This window comes from Mastigoproctus giganteus, chromosome 14 (assembly GCF_048544385.1).
Source record: "Mastigoproctus giganteus isolate SK-2022 chromosome 14, ASM4854438v1, whole genome shotgun sequence".
Taxonomy (NCBI): Eukaryota; Metazoa; Arthropoda; class Arachnida; order Uropygi; family Thelyphonidae; genus Mastigoproctus; species Mastigoproctus giganteus.
The window spans coordinates 76,767,014-76,786,701 of NC_143588.1; the positions used below are offsets into that span (position 1 = coordinate 76,767,014).

General features: G+C 42.4%; 1 protein-coding gene across 1 annotated transcript in view; it reads right to left on the reverse strand.

Moving 5' to 3' along the window:
- The window catches only part of LOC150075261 (uncharacterized), a 59,825-nt gene that overhangs the window by 10,045 nt on the left and 30,092 nt on the right, over nt 1–19,688 (reverse strand). The window contains exons 12-16 of the mRNA XM_090388418.1: nt 19,484–19,668; nt 17,611–17,711; nt 17,124–17,248; nt 16,662–16,808; nt 16,115–16,380 (exon numbers count right to left, since the gene is read on the reverse strand). Of these exons, the coding sequence (XP_090244544.1) occupies nt 16,115–16,380; nt 16,662–16,808; nt 17,124–17,248; nt 17,611–17,711; nt 19,484–19,668 (824 nt within the window). The remainder of the gene's footprint in view (nt 1–16,114; nt 16,381–16,661; nt 16,809–17,123; nt 17,249–17,610; nt 17,712–19,483; nt 19,669–19,688) is intronic.

Below are 19,688 nucleotides of genomic sequence, written 5' to 3' on the forward strand. Positions count from 1 at the left end.
CACTGCCACCAACAGAAGGACGCCGGATGCCATCGAACGCTCCATACTGCTCGTCACCTCCTGTGCCTGCCGCACAGTTAACACTCACGCCCTCCAGCTCCTGGCTGATGCCTTAACTCTCGACCTCGAGGTCATTAGAACTGGTCTACTGTACCACCTTTCTAAGGGAAACCCACAAACCTTCCTGAACTTTACAATTAATCCAGGTGTAAGGTGTATTTAGTGTCAGAGGGCAGCAGGGGTTTCCCCCATCTCCGCATAGTTTTCATTGTGGGTGTACAAGTTCGCTGGAAATGCCAGAGATTTAAAAGTGTATGGATATGTGTAGTGTCGTGTACCGTTGTTCATCTGGTCGTTTAGCCGCTGTACCCCTGCTGAGGGCCAACGTTGCCCCACGTTCGCCCCTTGGAGGCAGACCAGTAACCCAGTAGTTTTAGTTTCACTCTGGCAGGTCCTGCCACCTAATTACCTGAGATTTCAGTGGTTACTAAAAAAAATAAATAAATATTCTTATATTACAACATGCATACACATACCAGCGTCAATCGTGGGACTTGATGTCGCTTGAGTTGATATGCTGGGACGTGGGCGAAGATATTTTGGATGTGTTTAAATTTAGGTGTGTGGGGGGAGGGCTTGAGAGGGAGGGTGGCTGAAGACTGGGGGGGGAAGAAAGACAGAAGTATGGGGCCAATAGGAAAGACAGTCCCAAGTTTCAGTGGGGCATGCCCATGCCCCACCAGAGTAGAAATGAGGGTGGGACAAACCAGGTGTAAGGTATGTTAGCGTCTAACGGCTCCTGGGATTTCTCCCATTTCCGCGGGTGTACATTGTGTCGGGCCAGAGATTTGAAGGTGTGTGGGGGGTCATGTGCTGTATATTGTGTTGTGCCCTTTGTTCCTCTGGTCTATTAGCTGCCGAGCCCCTCGTGGGACCCGACGTTACAACACCATGCCACGGGGAGGCTGACCGGGTGTACCACTGATGCTAGAGTACTCTGGTGGGTTCTGCCACCTACTTTCCTAGGATTTCACTAGGGCCAAATTTGGGAATGAGATGATTGCTGTTTCTTGAGCAACGGTTGTAATTTTAACAGAGCGCAGGTTTGTTCGCTGAAAACTTGTTATAGAGCCAAATAGGTCGGCCAATACTTTTGATGTATTTAAATTTAGACCTGTGGGGCATATATGTATATATAAAAAACCGTTGTGTAAGAGAAAAGTAAGGGAGGAAGGCAGAAGACTAGAGGGTAAGAAACAGAAGGCAGAGGCCGAAAGGGAAGATGGCCCCTGCTGATAGTATGGCATGCCGAGTGCCTCACCAGAGAGAGGAGTGAGATGGCAGGTGGACGAAAAACCACCCCCACACAAAAAAAAGCATTGTGTAAGAGAAAAATAAGGGGGCGGGAGAGAAAGGGTAAAAGGCCGGATGGTAGGAAAGAGAAGAAAGAGGCTAATAGGAACATTGCCCCTGCTGACAGTGTGGCATGCCCAATGCCTCACCATAGGGAAGAGTAGGCTGGTGGGGGGAACAGAAACCACCCCAAAGAAGTTAAAGAAAAAGAGCGAGAGATACCCTGCAAGTTCAAGGTAGGTACCGCTAGCACGGCCAATCAGTAGGAGCCGACAGCTTAGTGGAAACCCAGAAGCGTGAGTGCAGCTATGGTGGATGGGTCATGTTCGGGAAGGTCTAGTCCAGGTGTCATCATTGGGACTCAATTTGGTGAGTCTGTGTCGCATCCAGACTGAAGGCTGACCCAGTAGGCCATGATAACGAATAGTGGGGAGGTCCAAAACCGGGAGTCCAAGATATGATGGTCAAGTCCGGGGATCGATGGTAGGTCTCTTCTTGATGAGATGTGTCACGTTAGGTGGGGAGAAGTTGGTCCAGGAATCAATGATGAGGAATTTGTCAAGGTATGTGAGGACCTTGTCTTTGATTGCACTGATAGTATTGTCCCAACCAAGTGACTACTTGAGATGTGAGGGATCAAGTTGGGTTCTGTACTCCACATGGTTTGTTGGTCAAGTCTTGTGTAAGTTGTTCCAAATCCTTGGCTCAGCGAAGCGCAGCAACAATTGGCAGCCATGGTTGTTTTGATCTATTGATTCGGTTACTGTGGTGGTGGTAGCGCTTTCTGCCTGGTAAATAAGTCCGTGGCAAATTGAGTCAGGTCTTGGTAAGTTTCTTCATTCTGTAGAGTGAGGTGTTCTTGATTTTGATAGTTGAAACGTAGTTTTGTTATTAGGATCCTCCTGAAGTCCTCATAGATTTCACAGCTGTGCGCAAGGTGCTCCCATATCTGATCTTCTCCAGAGTGGCAGTCGGGTGAGTCTGAAATTCCAAAGTCAGGAAGTTTTTTTTGGAAGGAGCCATGTCCAGTGAGGAGACAGGTAGCATAGAGTCCCGGTGAAAACCAGCCAGGTGTGAGGGGATAGGAGGCCCTGACATGGGGAGGAATCTTTTGGTGACAGCTCCTTTAGTTGAGGTCTGCCATCTTTTTTGCTAGGTGTCTGTTAGATGGTCATTAAGTCTCTTCTTTTCAGTGTTTCTATTATTTCCTGGTCAGTGGAGAAACCGGCTCAGGTAACTGCTCTTCTTTTGGCTAATTGGTAGAGCAACCCACGACGAACAATCTCCAGGTCCAGTGAGGACCTGGAGTGCATGGGTGCTGACAGTGGGACAGGCACGCGAGGACAGAAGGAGAAGAGAGTGCTGGATAGTTACTAGGCGCGATCTGTTTACAACTGTATTGGCGTTCTTGTACCAGACTCCAGAGACATAGGCGATAACCGGGATGAAAACAGCCTTATAGAAGAGGGAGAGCGTTCTCTTCTTCAAGCCCCAGTCCTTCCGGGAAACTCTTGAGATTGGGGCAGTATACTTCCTGATCTTAATCCTGAATTGGTCTAGATCAGGGGTGAAGGAAAGGTTTTTGTCTAAGATCAAAACTAAATATTTAAGCTGTGTGTTTAGTTTTACTGTAACACCATTGACTTTGATTTGGGATGGTCTTTTCAGATCAAGGGTTCCTTTTAATAGGATCGAATTGGTTTTCTCCGGGGAGATCTTTAGGTTGTTATGCACTGCCCAAGCTTGAAGGGTAGAGATGGCCTGGTTGGCAGTCGCTTCCAGTTGGGCTCTGTTATTGGCAGAAAAGAGCATGACCAGATCATTCGCACAGGCCTGGATCTGTACATTGTTGAGTTTGGTGTTCAAGAAATCATCCAGCACCAGATTCCAGAGGAGAGGCCCCAGGACAGAACCCTGAGGGAATCCCCTGCAGATTGGTCTGAAGACACTGCAGTGGGGAGCAGACACAACAACTCGCTGGTCCTGTAGTTAGGTCTTGATGCATCTATATAAGTTTTCTGGGACTTGCGCCCTCCAGAGCCTGCCCAGGACGCTGGGCCATCAGAAGGAATCGAGGGCACCAGCAAAGTCGAAGGAGATTAGTAGAAAGTATTTGGAGTTGCAATTGGTAGCAGCTTCAATGATTGTTTCCAGTGTATCTACCATGGAGCATCCTTTCTGGAAACCGTACTGGTTAGGCGAGGAGATACCAGCATCATTGTGGTGGGCTTCTATTCTATGGGAAATCAACCGTTCGAGAAGTTTGCTGAAGACTGGCAGCAGTGCAATGGGCTGGTAAGATTGTGGCAGATCATGTGGCTTGATTTGAATTGGTCTAGATGAAGGGTGAAGGCGTCATCATTCGGACTCCATTTGGTGAGTCTGTATCGCATCCAGAAACTTACCGAAACAGCCTTCACTACCACACTCAACCTGTTAAACCACAAACAGTGGTTTAACAGGTTGAGTGTAGTAGTGGGAATAAGTTCAATGGCTTTCTCGACGATTTCTGGATCGAGCATGTCTCTGTCCGGAGCCTTCTTGTTTCTGATTCTAGATGCAGCTAAGTTGAGCTCGGTTGGGGTGAAGAGTTCTTCAGTTACAGTTGTGCGATGCTGCAGTAAAGTCTCAGTTTCTTCTGGAGGCCATGTTCTTCTTGCACATTGATAGCGTTTTCGTCGGTAAATGACTTCGCGTATAAGAGCCTGGAGTTCTGAAGACCACCAGGGGACAGCACCAGGTGTGAATCTTTTCTTTTTGATAGCCTTGTTTGCAACATTAGTGACGAGCTGTGTAATTGCGCATTGATGCTAGTCTGGGCTGAAGCCACTCGGATTGAAGCAGCTGGCTGCACTGCTCAATTCCTCCTTAAAAAGGTTCCAGTGACCTATATTCAGGGCATATCTTCTTTGCTGAGTTAGGTTAGTTGGTTGAGTGACTAGTGAACGGTGTAGTTGGAAGGTTAGTACCCTGTGGTCAGAGTTGATCCAGTCCTCACGGACTGTCAAACCAGGTAAGGTGGGTGTAAGGTGTAAGGTGTATTTAGTGTCAGACGGAACCAGGGGTTTCCCCCATCTCCGCGTAGTTTTCATTGTGGGTGTACCAGTTCACTGGAAATGCCAGAGATTTAAAAGTGTATGGATATGTGTAGTGCCGTGTACCATTGTTCATCTGGTAGTTTAGCCGCTGGACCCCTGCTGAGGCCCAACGTTGCCCCACCTTCGCCTCTGGCAGGTCCTGCCACCTAATTTCCTAAGATTTCAGTGGCTAGGACCTAAAAAAATTTTATTGTATTTATATTGCATGCATATATGCGTGCATGCAAGCACATATATACACACATGCACATATGTACAGCATACATGTGCCAACGTCAATCGTGGGGTTGACGTCGCTTGAGTTGGACCAGAACGTGGGTGAAGTTATTTAGGATGTATTTAAATTTAGGTGTGTGGGGCTTCGCTAGCGTGAAGATAGAGAGGGGGGGAGGCTGAAGACTGGGGGGAGAAAGACAGAAGTATGGAGCCAATAGGGAAGACAGCCCCAAGTTTCAGTGGGGCAGCCCATGCCCCACCAGAGTAGAAATTAGGGGGGGGGCTACGAGAGAATCGTCACCCCGAGGGAGTAAGGTTTAAAGGTGAAGGGGGCTAGGGTGCCCTCTTCAGGCTGCCGTGAGGCTTTGGGAGCTAGGCTGTAGTTTGTAGTTTGTTGTCTCTATTCTTGTCCACTTGATCCAGATCGGGACACTCATGAGGCAATCCCTGTCCTTTTTTTTTTTTCGTTGATTCTCTTTTCTTCTTTTTCCCTTCTTCTTTTCTTTATTCCTTTCTTTTCCATTCATTTTCTTTTCTTCCACAGTTTTCTTTTCTAGGAGTTGTCTCTGTCTTATGCGATTTATGTTACTGTACTATCAGTCTTGGTGTATGGCAATTAACACCCTTCTCCTTGTGAAGAGGTCCTGTGCATACTGGGAGAGCGCGCGGTACTCCTCTTCCGTGTCAATGAAGTGATGTTCAAGTCCTTTGGGGAGGTAATGGATTTTCGTGATGAGGGTGCATCTGAGGTCTTCGTATTGTGGGCAGTCGTAAAGCAGGTGGTCCCAGCTTTCGACCTCCCCTCACGTGCAATTTGGGTCATCGGCGAGGCTGAAACCGAACAGTTTCTGGTTGAAGGGTTCATGTCCTGTGAGTAACGAGGTCAGGTGCAAGCCCGGGAAGAACCAGCCTTGGGTATATTTTGTTCAGTTCTGAAAAGAATTTACGAGTGACCTCGCCCTTTGTCGTCTCTGTCCATCTTTGTTGGCACTCCTGAAGAAGGAGGTAGGTCTGTAGCCGCGCTCTTTCCGTTTTTTGACTGCTTGCTGGGTTGATTGTGAAGTCCTGATGATTTGCGGCCACTCCCTTTGAGTGCAGGTAGAGCAGTCCTGCTTTCACAGCTTCTAAATCCAGGGGTAGCGCTCCAGCAAGCACCTGCAGTGCACTGGTAACCAACAGGATTTTCTTGTTGGTTACCAGTGATATTTTGGTGTACCATACTGCAGCTGCGTAGATTATTGTTGGGATGAATGTTGACTTATAATATAGCATTAGGGTTCGTTTTTTCAGTCCACAATCCTTCCTCGTAATCCTAGCCACTAGGGCTGAGTATCTTCTTATTTTCATTCTTATGTGTTTCAGGTGAGGTATGAAGGATAGGTTATTATCTAAGATAACTCCTAAGTACTTCATTTGCTTGGTCAGTTTGATGGTCAGGCCATTTATTTTTATTTGGGGCGGACGCTGTACCTGAAGAGTTCCTTTCAGCAAGATGGATATGGTTTTCGTCGGTGCAATTTTTAGCTGGTTTTTTGTGGCCCAGTATTGTAATTTCTGCATTGCCTGATTACCGATGTTTTCCAGTTGGGCTCTGGAATCTGCCTCAATAGTAACAATGAGATCGTCCGCAAAGGCCTGGGCCTCAGCCAGCCCCAGGTCCTGGCACAGGAAATCGTCCAAGACCATGTTCCAAATGAGAGGACCCAAGACAGACCCTGCGGACATCCCCTATGTATGTTTCTTGTGATTTTTTGATAATTTGTATTTATTTCCACTCTTCTGTCTCAAAGGTAGTCTTCCATTGCTTTGTATATGTTGATTGGTACTGCAGCTTCTCTCAGTCTGTTCAGGACGCTCGGCCACCAAAGTGAGTCGAACGCCCCGGAAAAATCGACTGAAATGACCAATAGATATTTTTTCCTGCACTCTTGTGCTTTCCTAAGCAGATCTCCAAGGGCATCCACCGAAGAGGATCCTGGCTTAAAGCCAAACTGACTTTTAGCTGCCAGGCCTCCCCTTTCGTAGTGGTTCTGTATCCGCATGTGGAGCAGCCTCTCGTATAATTTACTGACTACTGAGAGCAGCGCGATGGGTCTGTATGATGATGGACATTCTGGGTTCTTAGTAGTGTTTTTCAGAATTAGCTTGGTGTTTGCAGTTTTCCATGCCGCAGAGAATTTCCTTGTTTCCAACCATCTGTTATAGAGGGTGAGTAGGATTTGCGGGGCAATTTCTATTATTTTTTTCAGTATCTCCGGTTCGATCATATCAAGTCCCGAGCATTTGCGGTTTTTGATCCTGGTAGCAGCCGCACTGAGTTCCTCATGGGTGAAGGGGGGCTCGAGCGCAGGGTTGATATACTTTTCATTTTTTTCGCAGATCCTATGTTGTTCTTGCAGAGTTAGGGTCGCGGGTTCCTTGAAAATTGTGTCAAGTATATTACCCATTTATTGCTCCCAAGTGGTTGTGTAGTCTCCTTGCGAGGTCCTGGTGGTGCTGATCACCTCCCCCCCTGGGCAATTTGTTTGTAGTCACCTTGTAAACTACACCCCAAGGGTCAGTTCTTCCTGTCGTGGATACTAGACGCTCCCAGGAACGCTTCTTGCTTTTCTGTATCGTGTCCGTATAGTGATTTCTGGCTTCTCGATAGTGCTGTCTTAAAGCCTCCACTTCATGTGCGGGCCAAGTCCTACGGGCTCTCTAGAAATCTTTCCTAGCTTTTTCCATCTGGCGTCGAAGCACGGCTATTTCTGGGGTCCACCAAGGAACAGCACCAGGTTTTGGGTTTTTTTCTTTTGATTTTTCGATCGCTAATGGTTTGTATTAGGTCTGTGGTCCCCCTCAGCAGGTCTTCCGGTTCATTCTGTGGGTTTATACTGGCTGGGTTGCTTTCTATGGCTGTGATGAGCAGGTTTTTGAATGACATCCAGCCTGCTTTGGCAACTGCATATCTGTTTTTCTGTTGGTTTGTTAATGTTACTGTTGTCAGTTGTCTGATTATTTTAAAGGTGATTGCACGGTGGTCTGAGGTAGTCCATGCCTCCTCCACCTTCCAGTCAGTCACAAATCTCGCCAAGTTCCTAGTGGCTAGGGATACATCAATCGTAGCCTCCCAGAGGGTGTTGCAAAAGGTTGGCAAGTGGTGAGGTTGATTTAACACTGTCAGCTGTGATCCTGCCAAGTAATCCTCAAGGAGTTGACCATTTTGGGTTCCACGCCTGCCAGGGGTAGTACTGTGCCATGTCGGGGATCGACAGTTCACGTCAGCTCCTATGATGATTTTTTGGTTTGGTAGGATATCCTGCAGGCATTGAAGATAGTCGATTGTAAAATCTATCTGTTGTCCTGGTCTACAATAGAGTGCCACAACGTACAGGTTCCCTAAAGCTGTATTTAGCTGGGCACAGGCGGCCCACTCCATGCAGAACTGCGTGATTTTAGTCACTGTGATTATTGCTGTTCCTTACCAGGACAGCAGCCCATGGGGTGTCTTCAACTGTGTGTATCACTTTGTAGGTGAGTGGGTAGCCTACAACCCGTTTCCCATGCGAGTATGGCTCCTGTAATATGATGACATCCGCGTTTTCCTCTTCAGCTTTAACCCGGATCTGGTCGGCTACTGCTCTAGCCCTCTGCGCATTTATTTGAATTATTTTTAGTATATTTGTGTTGTAAGCTTTAATTTTCGTCCCCATAGTTAATCCTACTTTGGTATAAACTCTTGGCTCGTTGGTACGTGGGACACATGGGGTCTCTCAGTGAATGCTTGTACTCTAACTTTAAGTTTTTACAGTTTACGCAGGTAGGTCCCACATCTCTGTGGGGGCAGGCATTATATTCATGGCCTTTTTCTGAGCAGTGGCCGCATGTTGGGGTGGTTTGTGCACATGTATGCGTGGTGTGACTGAACTTGCAGCAGCGGTAGCACTTCGGAACGACCACACGTTCGCGATATCGGTAGCATCCCCATTCTATAAACACCCTTGTTTGGTTCTTCAGGGTTTGCCAGGCTTTCGGGGTTAGTTCTACTACCCAGTTTTTGTTTATTCCATCCCTCGCTTTAATGGAGTATTTGGGCATTGCTATCTCTTGTGGATTTTTGTTAGGAATTTTACCCTGTAGGTTTCTATGGTAGAGTTCGTACGCTAATTGGTTCGGTGTGATGTCTTTATCTATGTAGTATATTATTATGGCTGGCCCTTTTCTTTTGGGTGGTTCAGCTGTTAGACCCAAAGTGGCTATTTTGGGGTTTTGTATTATTCCTAGCATCTCTTTCTTTGTCTCGGTTTCTATTACCAGTCCTATGCTCCTCATCTTGCATATTCCTCTGATTTGGGTTTGTTTGAGGTCTTCCTTCATGGTGCTTATTAGTTTTGCCTTCATTTCTTCACTTGTTTTTATTTCCTCAGCATTTTTGGGCCTTAGTATTACCAGGTTTGGCGTTGGGAGGAGTGTCTTTTTCTTTGGCTGTTCAATTCTTGGCATCTGTCTCACAGTTGGTGGATTACTCAGTACACTTGCATAGGTAGGGATGCGCTGTTGCATTTGCTGTGTGACCCTACATTCCTGGTAGGCCTCCAGTTTGGTGCATTTCTTTCTGCCTCACTGCGAACCTTGTGGAAGACCGTCTCCAGCTTGGTCCATATTCCTACAATATCAGCCCTAAGGGCGGCTGAGATTCTACTTGCGGAGTATTTCAGTTTGTTTTCAAGCTCCACCCGGAGGGCCAAAACCTGGTCCAGTACCGTTCCATCCGGCAATCTGGGGTCTACGGTAGGCTGGGGCTGCTTACTTGATTCTTCACTGTTCTCTGGTTGGGGGTCCTCATTGTTTTGCTGATCTTTCGATTCGCTTTGCGATCTTGTCTCCATTCCCGTACTCAGGGCGACATATTTCTTGTATTTCTTTTTTGAAGTTTGTTGTGCTTGAGCTCCATCGTCGTGATCATTCTTCTCTATAATTTGCAAATAATCATATTGCTCTAGGGTAGGTTGTTGCCTTCTTCGTTAGTGTTCATCTTCTGGCTGAAGTTCAGTCAATTTCTGACTATGGGCAATCATTTTTTCTCGGGTACGGTTTATCGAGACTACTCCGGATTATCGAGGTAGGATCCACACACTGAAGAACCGGCTAGGAATGTTTACAAATGTTGCCGATCGTAAGTCCGTGGCACAATTTCGGGCCTAGCAGTGGTCAATAGTAGTGGGAAAGTGAATGCTGTGAAAAGCAGGTGGTCGCTGCAAGGCAATTACTGCCAGAGGCGTAGAGTGCGCCCAAGTAGCGCTCGCTAAAGAGAAGCTTAAGCAGCAAGTGGCCTTCAGCTATGACTGTGAGTGTGGCCCGAGACGTTGATATGCGCCTAGCAAGTGGTGGCGGTGGCGAAGCTAGTGCCGAAGGCTGTAGATGGCAACCAGGAGCTCTCGCTAATAGCTGCTTAAGCATTAACACATATGAGGGGTCACCCTCCCCACTCAATAATGCAGATCACCGTAGTCACACCCTCCAGTTCAAGAACAATGGGTGAAGCAGTATGTGTGTCGTCGAAGGCCGTCCCAGTGTAGCATGGCGCAGTAAAAAATAGTTCTCTACACTAAGTACATGTTCAAAGCACACAATTTTACACAATTCGGCAGTTTACGGTACAGTTTGGTGGAGCGGTCTTTCAGCTCAGTTTTAAACACAGTTTGGGCAACTCCCCAGTCAAGTGTAAACTACCAACGTGGCTTCTGCTTTACACCAGTGCCTCTCTATGACCCTTCTGCCAACCACATGGTGACCATTGTAGTCTGACAACAAAGGACACAGATAGAAACGCTGGTAATTTACTAAATTCCCAATAGATAATAAAACTAATCTCACCTACGGAATCCTCCAGATAAGCTCTTTCAGGTGGACACTTTTTTAAACTGATTAAACATTTTAAACACTTATTTTCCACACAAATTCAGGAGCGCGAAATAACATGTCCGGTCGTAACCCGGTCAAGTATCCACTCTGTCAAACCAGGTGGTCAAACTCGACTAAGGGAGAGCTCACCAGAAAATTCCTACCAGATATCAATAGAACCTTCCCCAGACCCCCAGCATGGTTTTCGCCAGGCCTATACACAACGTTTTTACTTACTGGTCACGGTTCTGTGAATGCTAAACTCGCCACTCTTGGCATCACAGAGGACTCAACGTGTACCTGCGGGATGTTTGATTGCTGGCAGCACCTTGTCTACGACTGCCAGCTATATGAGGACCTTCGTTGTATCTTCATTACGAAGATCAGATATATTCCAAACGATCAAGAATCTCACCTCTTAGACACCCAGGATGAATACAGTGCCTTCTCCTGCTTTGCAAAAGATCTCTTCACAAGACGAAGAACTCTCCTGGCACAACAAAGGCAGACTTGAACAAGATGATCCACAATAGCGAAAGATATATCCATCGAACCAAGATCCCATTAGTAAAACAGAACATTTGTAATAATAGAACTGTAAGAAGGACAGTTCTTGACTCCCTCCAGACACACCTGCTGAAATTGACAACCATTAATTTGGACTTTACCAACTGGACTGACAACACCAAAGGCCTTTTGGCAACCTATACCAATGCTCTCTTGCACGGTGCTTTCTTTACCACGTCCCCTCCCCTCCTCGCATCCCCACTCTTCTTTCTGGTTGGACACGGGCCTCTCCCACTGTCAAATGCAGGAGTCAATCTCTTTATCGACCCTATACTTCTAACTTCTACCCCACAGTCTTCAGTCTTCCCACCCACCCTGTCTACTTCTCACAGCGTATGCCCCACACAGTCGAAACTTCAAAGCACTAAAATTCTGTTCGCCCAATTTTAGGCCTTATACACCTTTCTGTGTATAACCCCTACAGAGTCGTCATTTTTTTTTAGGCCCTTGCCATTGAAATTCCAGGAAATTAGGTGACAGGGCCTGCTAGAGTTCAAATTATGTGCTAATAAATGTACCTGGTCTGCCTCCACGGGGCGAAATGTTGGCAACATTGGGTCCTATTAGGGGCTCAGCGGCTAAATGACCAGATGAACAACGGTACCCAACACTACACTGTACAATATCCATATACTTGCTAGATAACGCTATAATGCAGTGATTGACAAACTTTAGCTCCATCTCATTAATCCCTTAATCCCCCCTAATGGTGAGCATCAACCCACTCTAAAGTACTGAAATATAACCGTTGTTTAATCCCTTAATCCCCCCTTTTGATTTTCCAAAAATGTAAAGTGGGCTTTCTCGTTTAAAACTATTTTTAAACAGATAATTACTGAAAGTTATCCATGGATTTCCCAAGCTCCTTTTGATCAGCTGAATGACACAGATTATCATGAAGGTTACTTCCAACAAGATGGTGTTATACGCTATACTAACGTGTTGTAGCTGCTCAGATTACTCCACTATTGGAGATCGTATTATCTAACACGTGGCTTCTGCTATCCCCTGCAGAGTTCTCCAGATAATTTTTTATGGGACTCTCAAGGAACATACTTCTGAAAACAATCCACATTCACCCCAAAGACATAATGTGGCCTATTTTCTCCACAAAACTTTAATCAAAATATTTCTGCTGACTAATCACTAAAGTTATTAAGGGATAAAGAGTGGCGATTCCTACTGTAGTTTCTTTTTGATCTATCTGACCATGCCACACATTTATATATGGCGCTTTCTTCCACCTTTCCACTATATAGACTACTTTTAACACCTCTTCCCCAAGATTTTTGTTCCCGTTCCCCACGTGAAGAACCTCACATTTAGAAGCATTAAACAGTGCCATTTTGTACAACCGACCCAAGTGAACAGCAAACTTCCCCATACACCCCCCTCATCAATGCCACTAACGAAGTCTTTGCAATCCCCCACCAGAAATAATAGGATTAATTATTAAAGGATATTTTTGCCTAGGCTGTGAAGGAGTTTACTGCAAAAAAGAACATTGCCCACTTCCATCTCTCTCTCTCTGTGTCCATAAAGGGTGTTAGTGCCAAAACTTTCAGGATTCATGATGCAAGGATTTTCAGACACCGTTACCATCCACGTGTGGAACTTTAGAACTGTCTGTGTGACCTATGATTTTGAAAATATCGGTCCATTAAAGTGTTAGGGTAAGTTAGGCAGAGAGCATTCATATTCGATGATCACTGAGTTGTATTTATGAAAATACATCTAAATAAAACACTTGACCAACAGTGTATGCTCTTTATTTCCCAAAATGATTTGTTACAGGATATTTTAATTAATATCGTTTCATTCAGACAAAGAAAGTGAAGTACTCTTAAACTGACTTCTAATTTAACATAAATATTAATGCAAATAAGAACCAAACTGTCAGTTTAAATCTAAGTTGAATATAAATAGACCCAACTTGAAAATTCCAATTTTAGCTTAGATTCAAAGTGGTATTTTCCTCTTTGAATCTAAGCTAACCATCGAAAATTACTCATTTGTAGTATCAAATGTAATTTCAATGATAAAACTAATTTTAGATCAGTTTTATATTTGAATCCTAAAGTTTCGGACCAATTTAAAAGATTTTGTCCGATAGTAATCATTAATAAAAAATAACTCAATGTGGGTTTGTGAATATATTAAATATTTTTCCGCTGAGTGAATAGCATTCAACTTATTTCTAATAATTGCAAACATTAAATCTGATTTGTTTCTTCAAATATACGTTGGTTGTCTTCTTCATGACTCCAGTTTTCTAAAAGAAAAAAAAAAAGTAAAACATGATAGATATTTTCAAGTGTAAGATTTTGAATGCTACTTATTTCTACTCCAATTGCTCAAAGGTAAAATTTTATACTCCAAAAATTCAGGTTTTGCTGTCTTTTAGAAAGGGGAACTAGGCAACCATTTTATATAGACTGCTATTTTTAGCTTGGATGATTATAAAGACTGATGTTAACATTCTGCTCAGTGGTTCCAAAGAGAAAAATTGCAAAACCTGATCCTTTGAGATATGTATTCATTTAGAAACAAAAGGAATTTAAATAATGAAATATATTACGGTTTATTAAAGTATAAAGTTGTTAGCTTCATATGGCTGCGAATATTTACGAGTTTGTTTCTTTCCACCACCAGTGATTTCGATTTGGGCGCATCCATTCTAGTTCTGTTGGGTTTATATGTTTGGAAAAGGCTACTATCCATTATTGATGTAATAACTGTTTTAGAAAATTATTTAAACTTGTAAATATATATATACGAATTACAGTTGACATTCGTAAAGGGTTCATCGCCTGTTTGAAGAGGTCTACGGTCGAATCCCATCACAGATTAGAGAAATTCTTAAGGACCTCTTCAATTGGGGCTGTAGTTGTCCGATCTCGGGTGGAGGGAGTAGGTTTTCCTTCTTTCTTTGCTTCCTGAAGACAAAAATTAGGAGTTAGAGCTTGTGACATTAACATCAAATATGTGAGAAATTATCCTTTTGTTGAAAATATTGGGCTTCCCATGGAGACAAGTGATGCATGCACATTAGTGCTGACCTGTTGAAAATGGCCTAAAGCGATTTCTCCATCATAAAAGTCACATAAAAAATACTATACAGTCGATTTTTGTCAATCTTAAAGCCTATACGAGGGTCAGAAACCTATTGCTGCAAAAGTACAAACATCTCCCGGAATGGCATCACAGGAAAATTTTATTAATTCATCTCAAGGCATGAAGAAAGAGTTGTGCAAGTGTCATTGTACACCAGTTATAGTTCAGAGTGAAGTTCCTTTCTTGATCTCCCACCCGTTAATTTCAAAAATTACCGTTGGCCCCAAAGACCCCTATATCGCAGTGAACTTGACATCACATAAAAAATACTATACAGTCGATTTTTGTCAATCTTAAAGCCTATACGAGGGTCAGAAACCTATTGCTGCAAAAGTACAAACATCTCCCGGAATGGCATCACAGGAAAATTTTATTAATTCATCTCAAGGCATGAAGAAAGAGTTGTGCAAGTGTCATTGTACACCAGTTATAGTTCAGAGTGAAGTTCCTTTCTTGATCTCCCACCCGTTAATTTCAAAAATTACCGTTGGCCCCAAAGACCCCTATATCGCAGTGAACTTGACATCTAAGCACATATACCAGAACGAATCTAAGCACATCACCATTGAAACGTTGCCGACACCTGGTCTATATTAAGACAGGTGTTTTTATTTTAGATATACAGTTGCACAGAGACTACATTCTCACCTTATTATTGTAATAATGAAAAAAAGAAACATTCACATCACTATTTTAAAAAAAACAACAAAAAACAATGACTTCACCTATGCGTACTTACACTTGCAGTCGCCTTCTGTAATTGTAAGTTCTTTCACATCCACAAACTGCGGTGTTCCATCCTTCGGAACAGTAAACGTAAAGCCAAACTGAAAAGGGAAAACAAGTGTCATTGAAATAAATCATCCATATTTCTGAAATGTATCACAGCTTTAAGAGTCCAGCAGGACATTACTATTTCATTAAAAGTTCCTAACCATTATGTGCAGTGATTATTTGTTTGTTCGAAGGTATTCTAAAGCAATAAACAAGACCAGAAGCGCTAGAAACGCGACTCCAGTTAGAATGCTTTGTGTCTCGAAGAATATGGATGTGGAAGATCCTGACAACTGACTAATGCTCTATAATTACTATTGTAAGATTTAAATTTCATTCCGATGTCCTGTTTGGTATTTATTTGCAGTTCTTAGTCCAGCTCTTCAACACTCAAGATTCGACAGATAAAGTTTTGTTAAACACACAAACTTTAAAAATCTTCGAACTTGTAGAACCATTCGAGATTAAGCTTGAAAGAGAATAAAGAAAATTAGTAAGGGACCTTCAAAAAGACTGAACCACATACATTTCCAGTGCCGACAAAGGCAATACCACAATCGCTAATTTAGTCAATCCTTAACCAAGATCCCACTTCTAGCCGTTGAAAAATACAATGAAAGGCAAATGTAAGAGTATTCTTGACAACAGGATGCCCATGAGGTTCCTTTGGAAGGTGTCCAGCCCGAACCTCCTCACATGTTCGCCAACATATAAATTCACAAACAGGTTATTCGGCAGGAACGATCATTAATGGTAAGTTTCACAGTGAACAGAAGATTTAATAGCTCGCTAGATTAATTGGAAAAGTTGTTTCGCCTAGTGATGTAACCATAAGGAAATCTTACACGATCCAGTTTCCATATTGATGATAGCTCCATAGGTAGTAGAATGTTAAACATCTCAGAGCCAATGAATAAAAATTCACGTATTTGTAATTTATAACTAGAAGCTACTTCAGTTAAAACTTACGCATGGTTAATCTGAGGGCCATGTTCCCTATCTGCCACAATTCTATTTATTCCATTTTATTTCTAAGACACGTACCCAAGTGTATACAAGAAATCATTGGGCAATAAATCAAATTGTGAAAACAATCAGCTACCTACCGTACATTTGACTCCCACATTGACAACATGAATTCGTTCGGTCCATTTATTCGCATCTTTCACATCCTTAAATATTGGCAATGTTTCCGTTTTACTTTCAACACCACTCAAACAACAATTTAAATCATTTTTACTCTGTTTTCTGGCATCAACAGGGCCTTTTCTGTAAAACATGTGAACACATATGGTCTTGCCTATCTCTATTTCTCGAGAGAAATTCACCGTTGTCTTTTCTCCAGGTTTCAGGGTAATTGCCCAGTAGAATCCTGTCAAAATACAATAGGAAAAAATAAATTTAACTTGTTAACAAATAATTTCAATCTGATGGCTTGAGAAAATTATATAAACTTGAAAATGGACAGGTTCCCCTTTCTCCATAAGAAATGGTCTATTAGAAGATTTTATTTTAATTTTAGCTTTCTTTTTAGGGATATTTCGAACTGTATGGGGAAAATAGCATACGAAAAGTCAACTTTTCTTTCTACAGTTTATATACGCCATTTTGATCTTAAGAAGAAGTAAATTTGTAGCAGATGGGTTCACTTACCAGTTAATGTATTGTGCTTTTTCCATTTTTTACCTTTTACTTCAGGGTTACATAAAGGAGTGAAGAGTTCCTTAAAGTTACACCATAGGAAAGGGTGTTCGCCTGGTTTTGGGTATTTGACATCCGGAAGGAAACCTTTCAGTGGTTCTGGAGAGAGAGTAAACAAAGAATAATTTATTTGCACCAAGTTCATAAATGTAGTACAGCATCAATTATGGGTTCCCAAAGTTTCTAATAGTCTACGAGATAGCACAGATTGCTTAATAAAGAGCTAATAGTTTTTAGAAGTTGATTTCAAAATCCTAGAACTCTGGAAATTCGTCTACTACCCCCAAACAACTTCAATTTGACTTTATTCGAAACTAGATCAACCTCTCCAAAATTTCTGGCCTTAATTTTCTACAGGATAAGCCAAAAACAGCATGTTAACTAAAAAAAATTAATAAAACAAAACATGCTTACTGCATAGTCCAGGAAAATCGCTTTTAACACCGTTCTTTTCACATTCTTTGCCACAACATGTATCTTTGGGGCATTTGCTGCATGGGTCTCCTTTATGGTAGACAGGTCGACCAACTGTATTGCCACTAACGCATAAAACAACGCTAAATTAATCAAACAGTTTAACTACAGCCTGTTCAGATACTTTCCTAAAATTTACTACTGAATGAATCAATTATCTACTCTTTTTGATACAGAATCCAAAATTTAAATTGCGCTATTGTATGAGGACAAACCAAAAGCATTTCCCACTTTGAAGATGAATTCAAAATTACTTAGAACACAAAGAAGAAAATTTAAAGACAAAAAATCATCAAAGGTATTACATTATAACATTATTAGTAATATAATGAGACGTTTTAGTTGTAAGGAAACAAATTTTCCTACTTTATAAGACTAAATTGGATTGTTTTGTAAATACTACAGATTAAACTGGTCCAGTACTTACTTCGGTCCGTAATTACAGGTATAAAGATGTTTGTATACGCCTTTTTTGTGAGTATGAAAGACATATCCGCATCCAACCCTAAATGTGATGTCCGACACCATCTATGTGAGAAAAATAAAATCAGGATCAGACTTGTTGATATTTGATAGTTGGCGCTTCCTTTAGGCTTCTAGTGTAACAAATAAATGAATTCTTTATATCCTAAAAGTAGAGTGAATTCGGGAATAAGAATAACGATGGTTTGGCTGTTAACGATCCTGTTGGCAAACTGAATGAGTATTTTGCGTCTACATTCACACATCAGGTATTCTTTAGGGAAGGGGATGCCAGCAGTTTATCAAGCTCTAACAGGGAGCTATATGATTTTGTAATAACTGAGAGGAAAGTGAAGGAGACATTGTTGAAGTTAAACATAAGAAGAGCATGTTGAAGAACATAATAAGGGCATGTTGAAGAACATAATAAGGGCAAGTTGCTGCTAAGGATAAAGGGATGGGTGAGGGGGAGAAGAAAAGAGTGATAATCAACGGATATTGTTCTCCGTGGCTAATGTTATTAGGATAGTTCCTCAGGGTTCGGTGTTGGGCCCATTGTTGTTTTCTATATTTATCAATGATATTGATGAAGGCATATTAGGCTTAATGTCCAATTTTTGCAGATGATACAAAGTTGGCAGCGTGGTTAATGACAGTAATGACAATATGCTACTGCAACAGGACCTAGAATAGTTGGCCAGATGGGCTGAGAAATGGCAATTGAAGTTTAACATGAAAAAGACTGGAGGTAATTGTGCAGAAAGATATGAAGTTCTCTGAGCAATACAGACAGGCTGCCAGGACAGCTCATCAAGTTTTGTCAATGATATACAGAAATTTTGCTAGCAGGCAGGGACAAGGTGGGGATTATCTCATTGTATAAGGCAATGGTCAGGTTACGTATTGAGTACTGCATAAAGGTCTGGAGGCCTCATCATTTTAGGAAGGATGTGGAGCTGCTGGAACGAGTACAGAGAAGGGCAACGAGACTGGTGAGCAGAACAAAGGGGTGCTTTTACCACGAAAGGCTTCTGCAGCGTATGGATACTAGGCACCTTCCAGGTGATCTGACTGAGGTGTTAAAGGCTTTGAATGGAATGAGCAAGCATCAATGCTGATGGGATTATTCTTACTCAGACCACACACACACACACACACACACACACACAGACACACACACACACACACACACACACACACGTGGGGGGCCACAAATTCAAATTGAGGAAGTACAGTTGCAGAACAGAAGAATAGATGTGCGGAATTTTGCCTTTATTCAACGGGTGGTTGGTTGATTGTTGGAACAAACTTTCATCTGCTGTTGTGGAAGTTGATAATTTAAATAAATTCAAGGAAGAACTAGACAAACTATTGGAGAGAATGAACAGGTAAAATGGAAGGTGTTCCGTTTTTTTTTTTTTGGGCTGATGCTGTATGAGCTTGCTTTCTTGAATATTTACCACTGCTAATGCTAATAACTGTAAAAGCATCACTGTTTTTTTAGTGCCTTGAATATCACAATGAGAAATTCAAACACAGAAATAACTGATCGGAAAATGAATTCGTGAATTGCGTTAAGAAGAGGAACCCATTTTTTTTAAAGGAAAAATGTGTAACTTTTAAGAATCAGTTCGCAAATTTCAAGAAACCCCTTTCACCTTCTTTCGCTAGAGAAATGCAGTTTACAGTTCATATGGATCATTTTTAAATTCACTTTAAATTAGTATCATTCTTTATATTGAATAAACAAGCCGAACAAAAAACAAACCTCGCGTATTAAACGTCAACTTCAGTTATAATAAAGTGCCAACACAATTTGATGTACCGTTTCATCTCACCTGAGTGTAATGGCCGACGTTAAGTTGTTTCGGAGCAAGAGCATAATCCACAACCCAATTAGCATCGTAGTCTTCAACTTCATTATACCACAGTGCAACCGATTGTGTCCAGTTTGTCTTGAGATTTTGAGTATCTGACTCATCGACAGTGTACTCAGCCAGATTCTGACCTACGATGAAGTTATCTGAAAGACATAATTTCAAT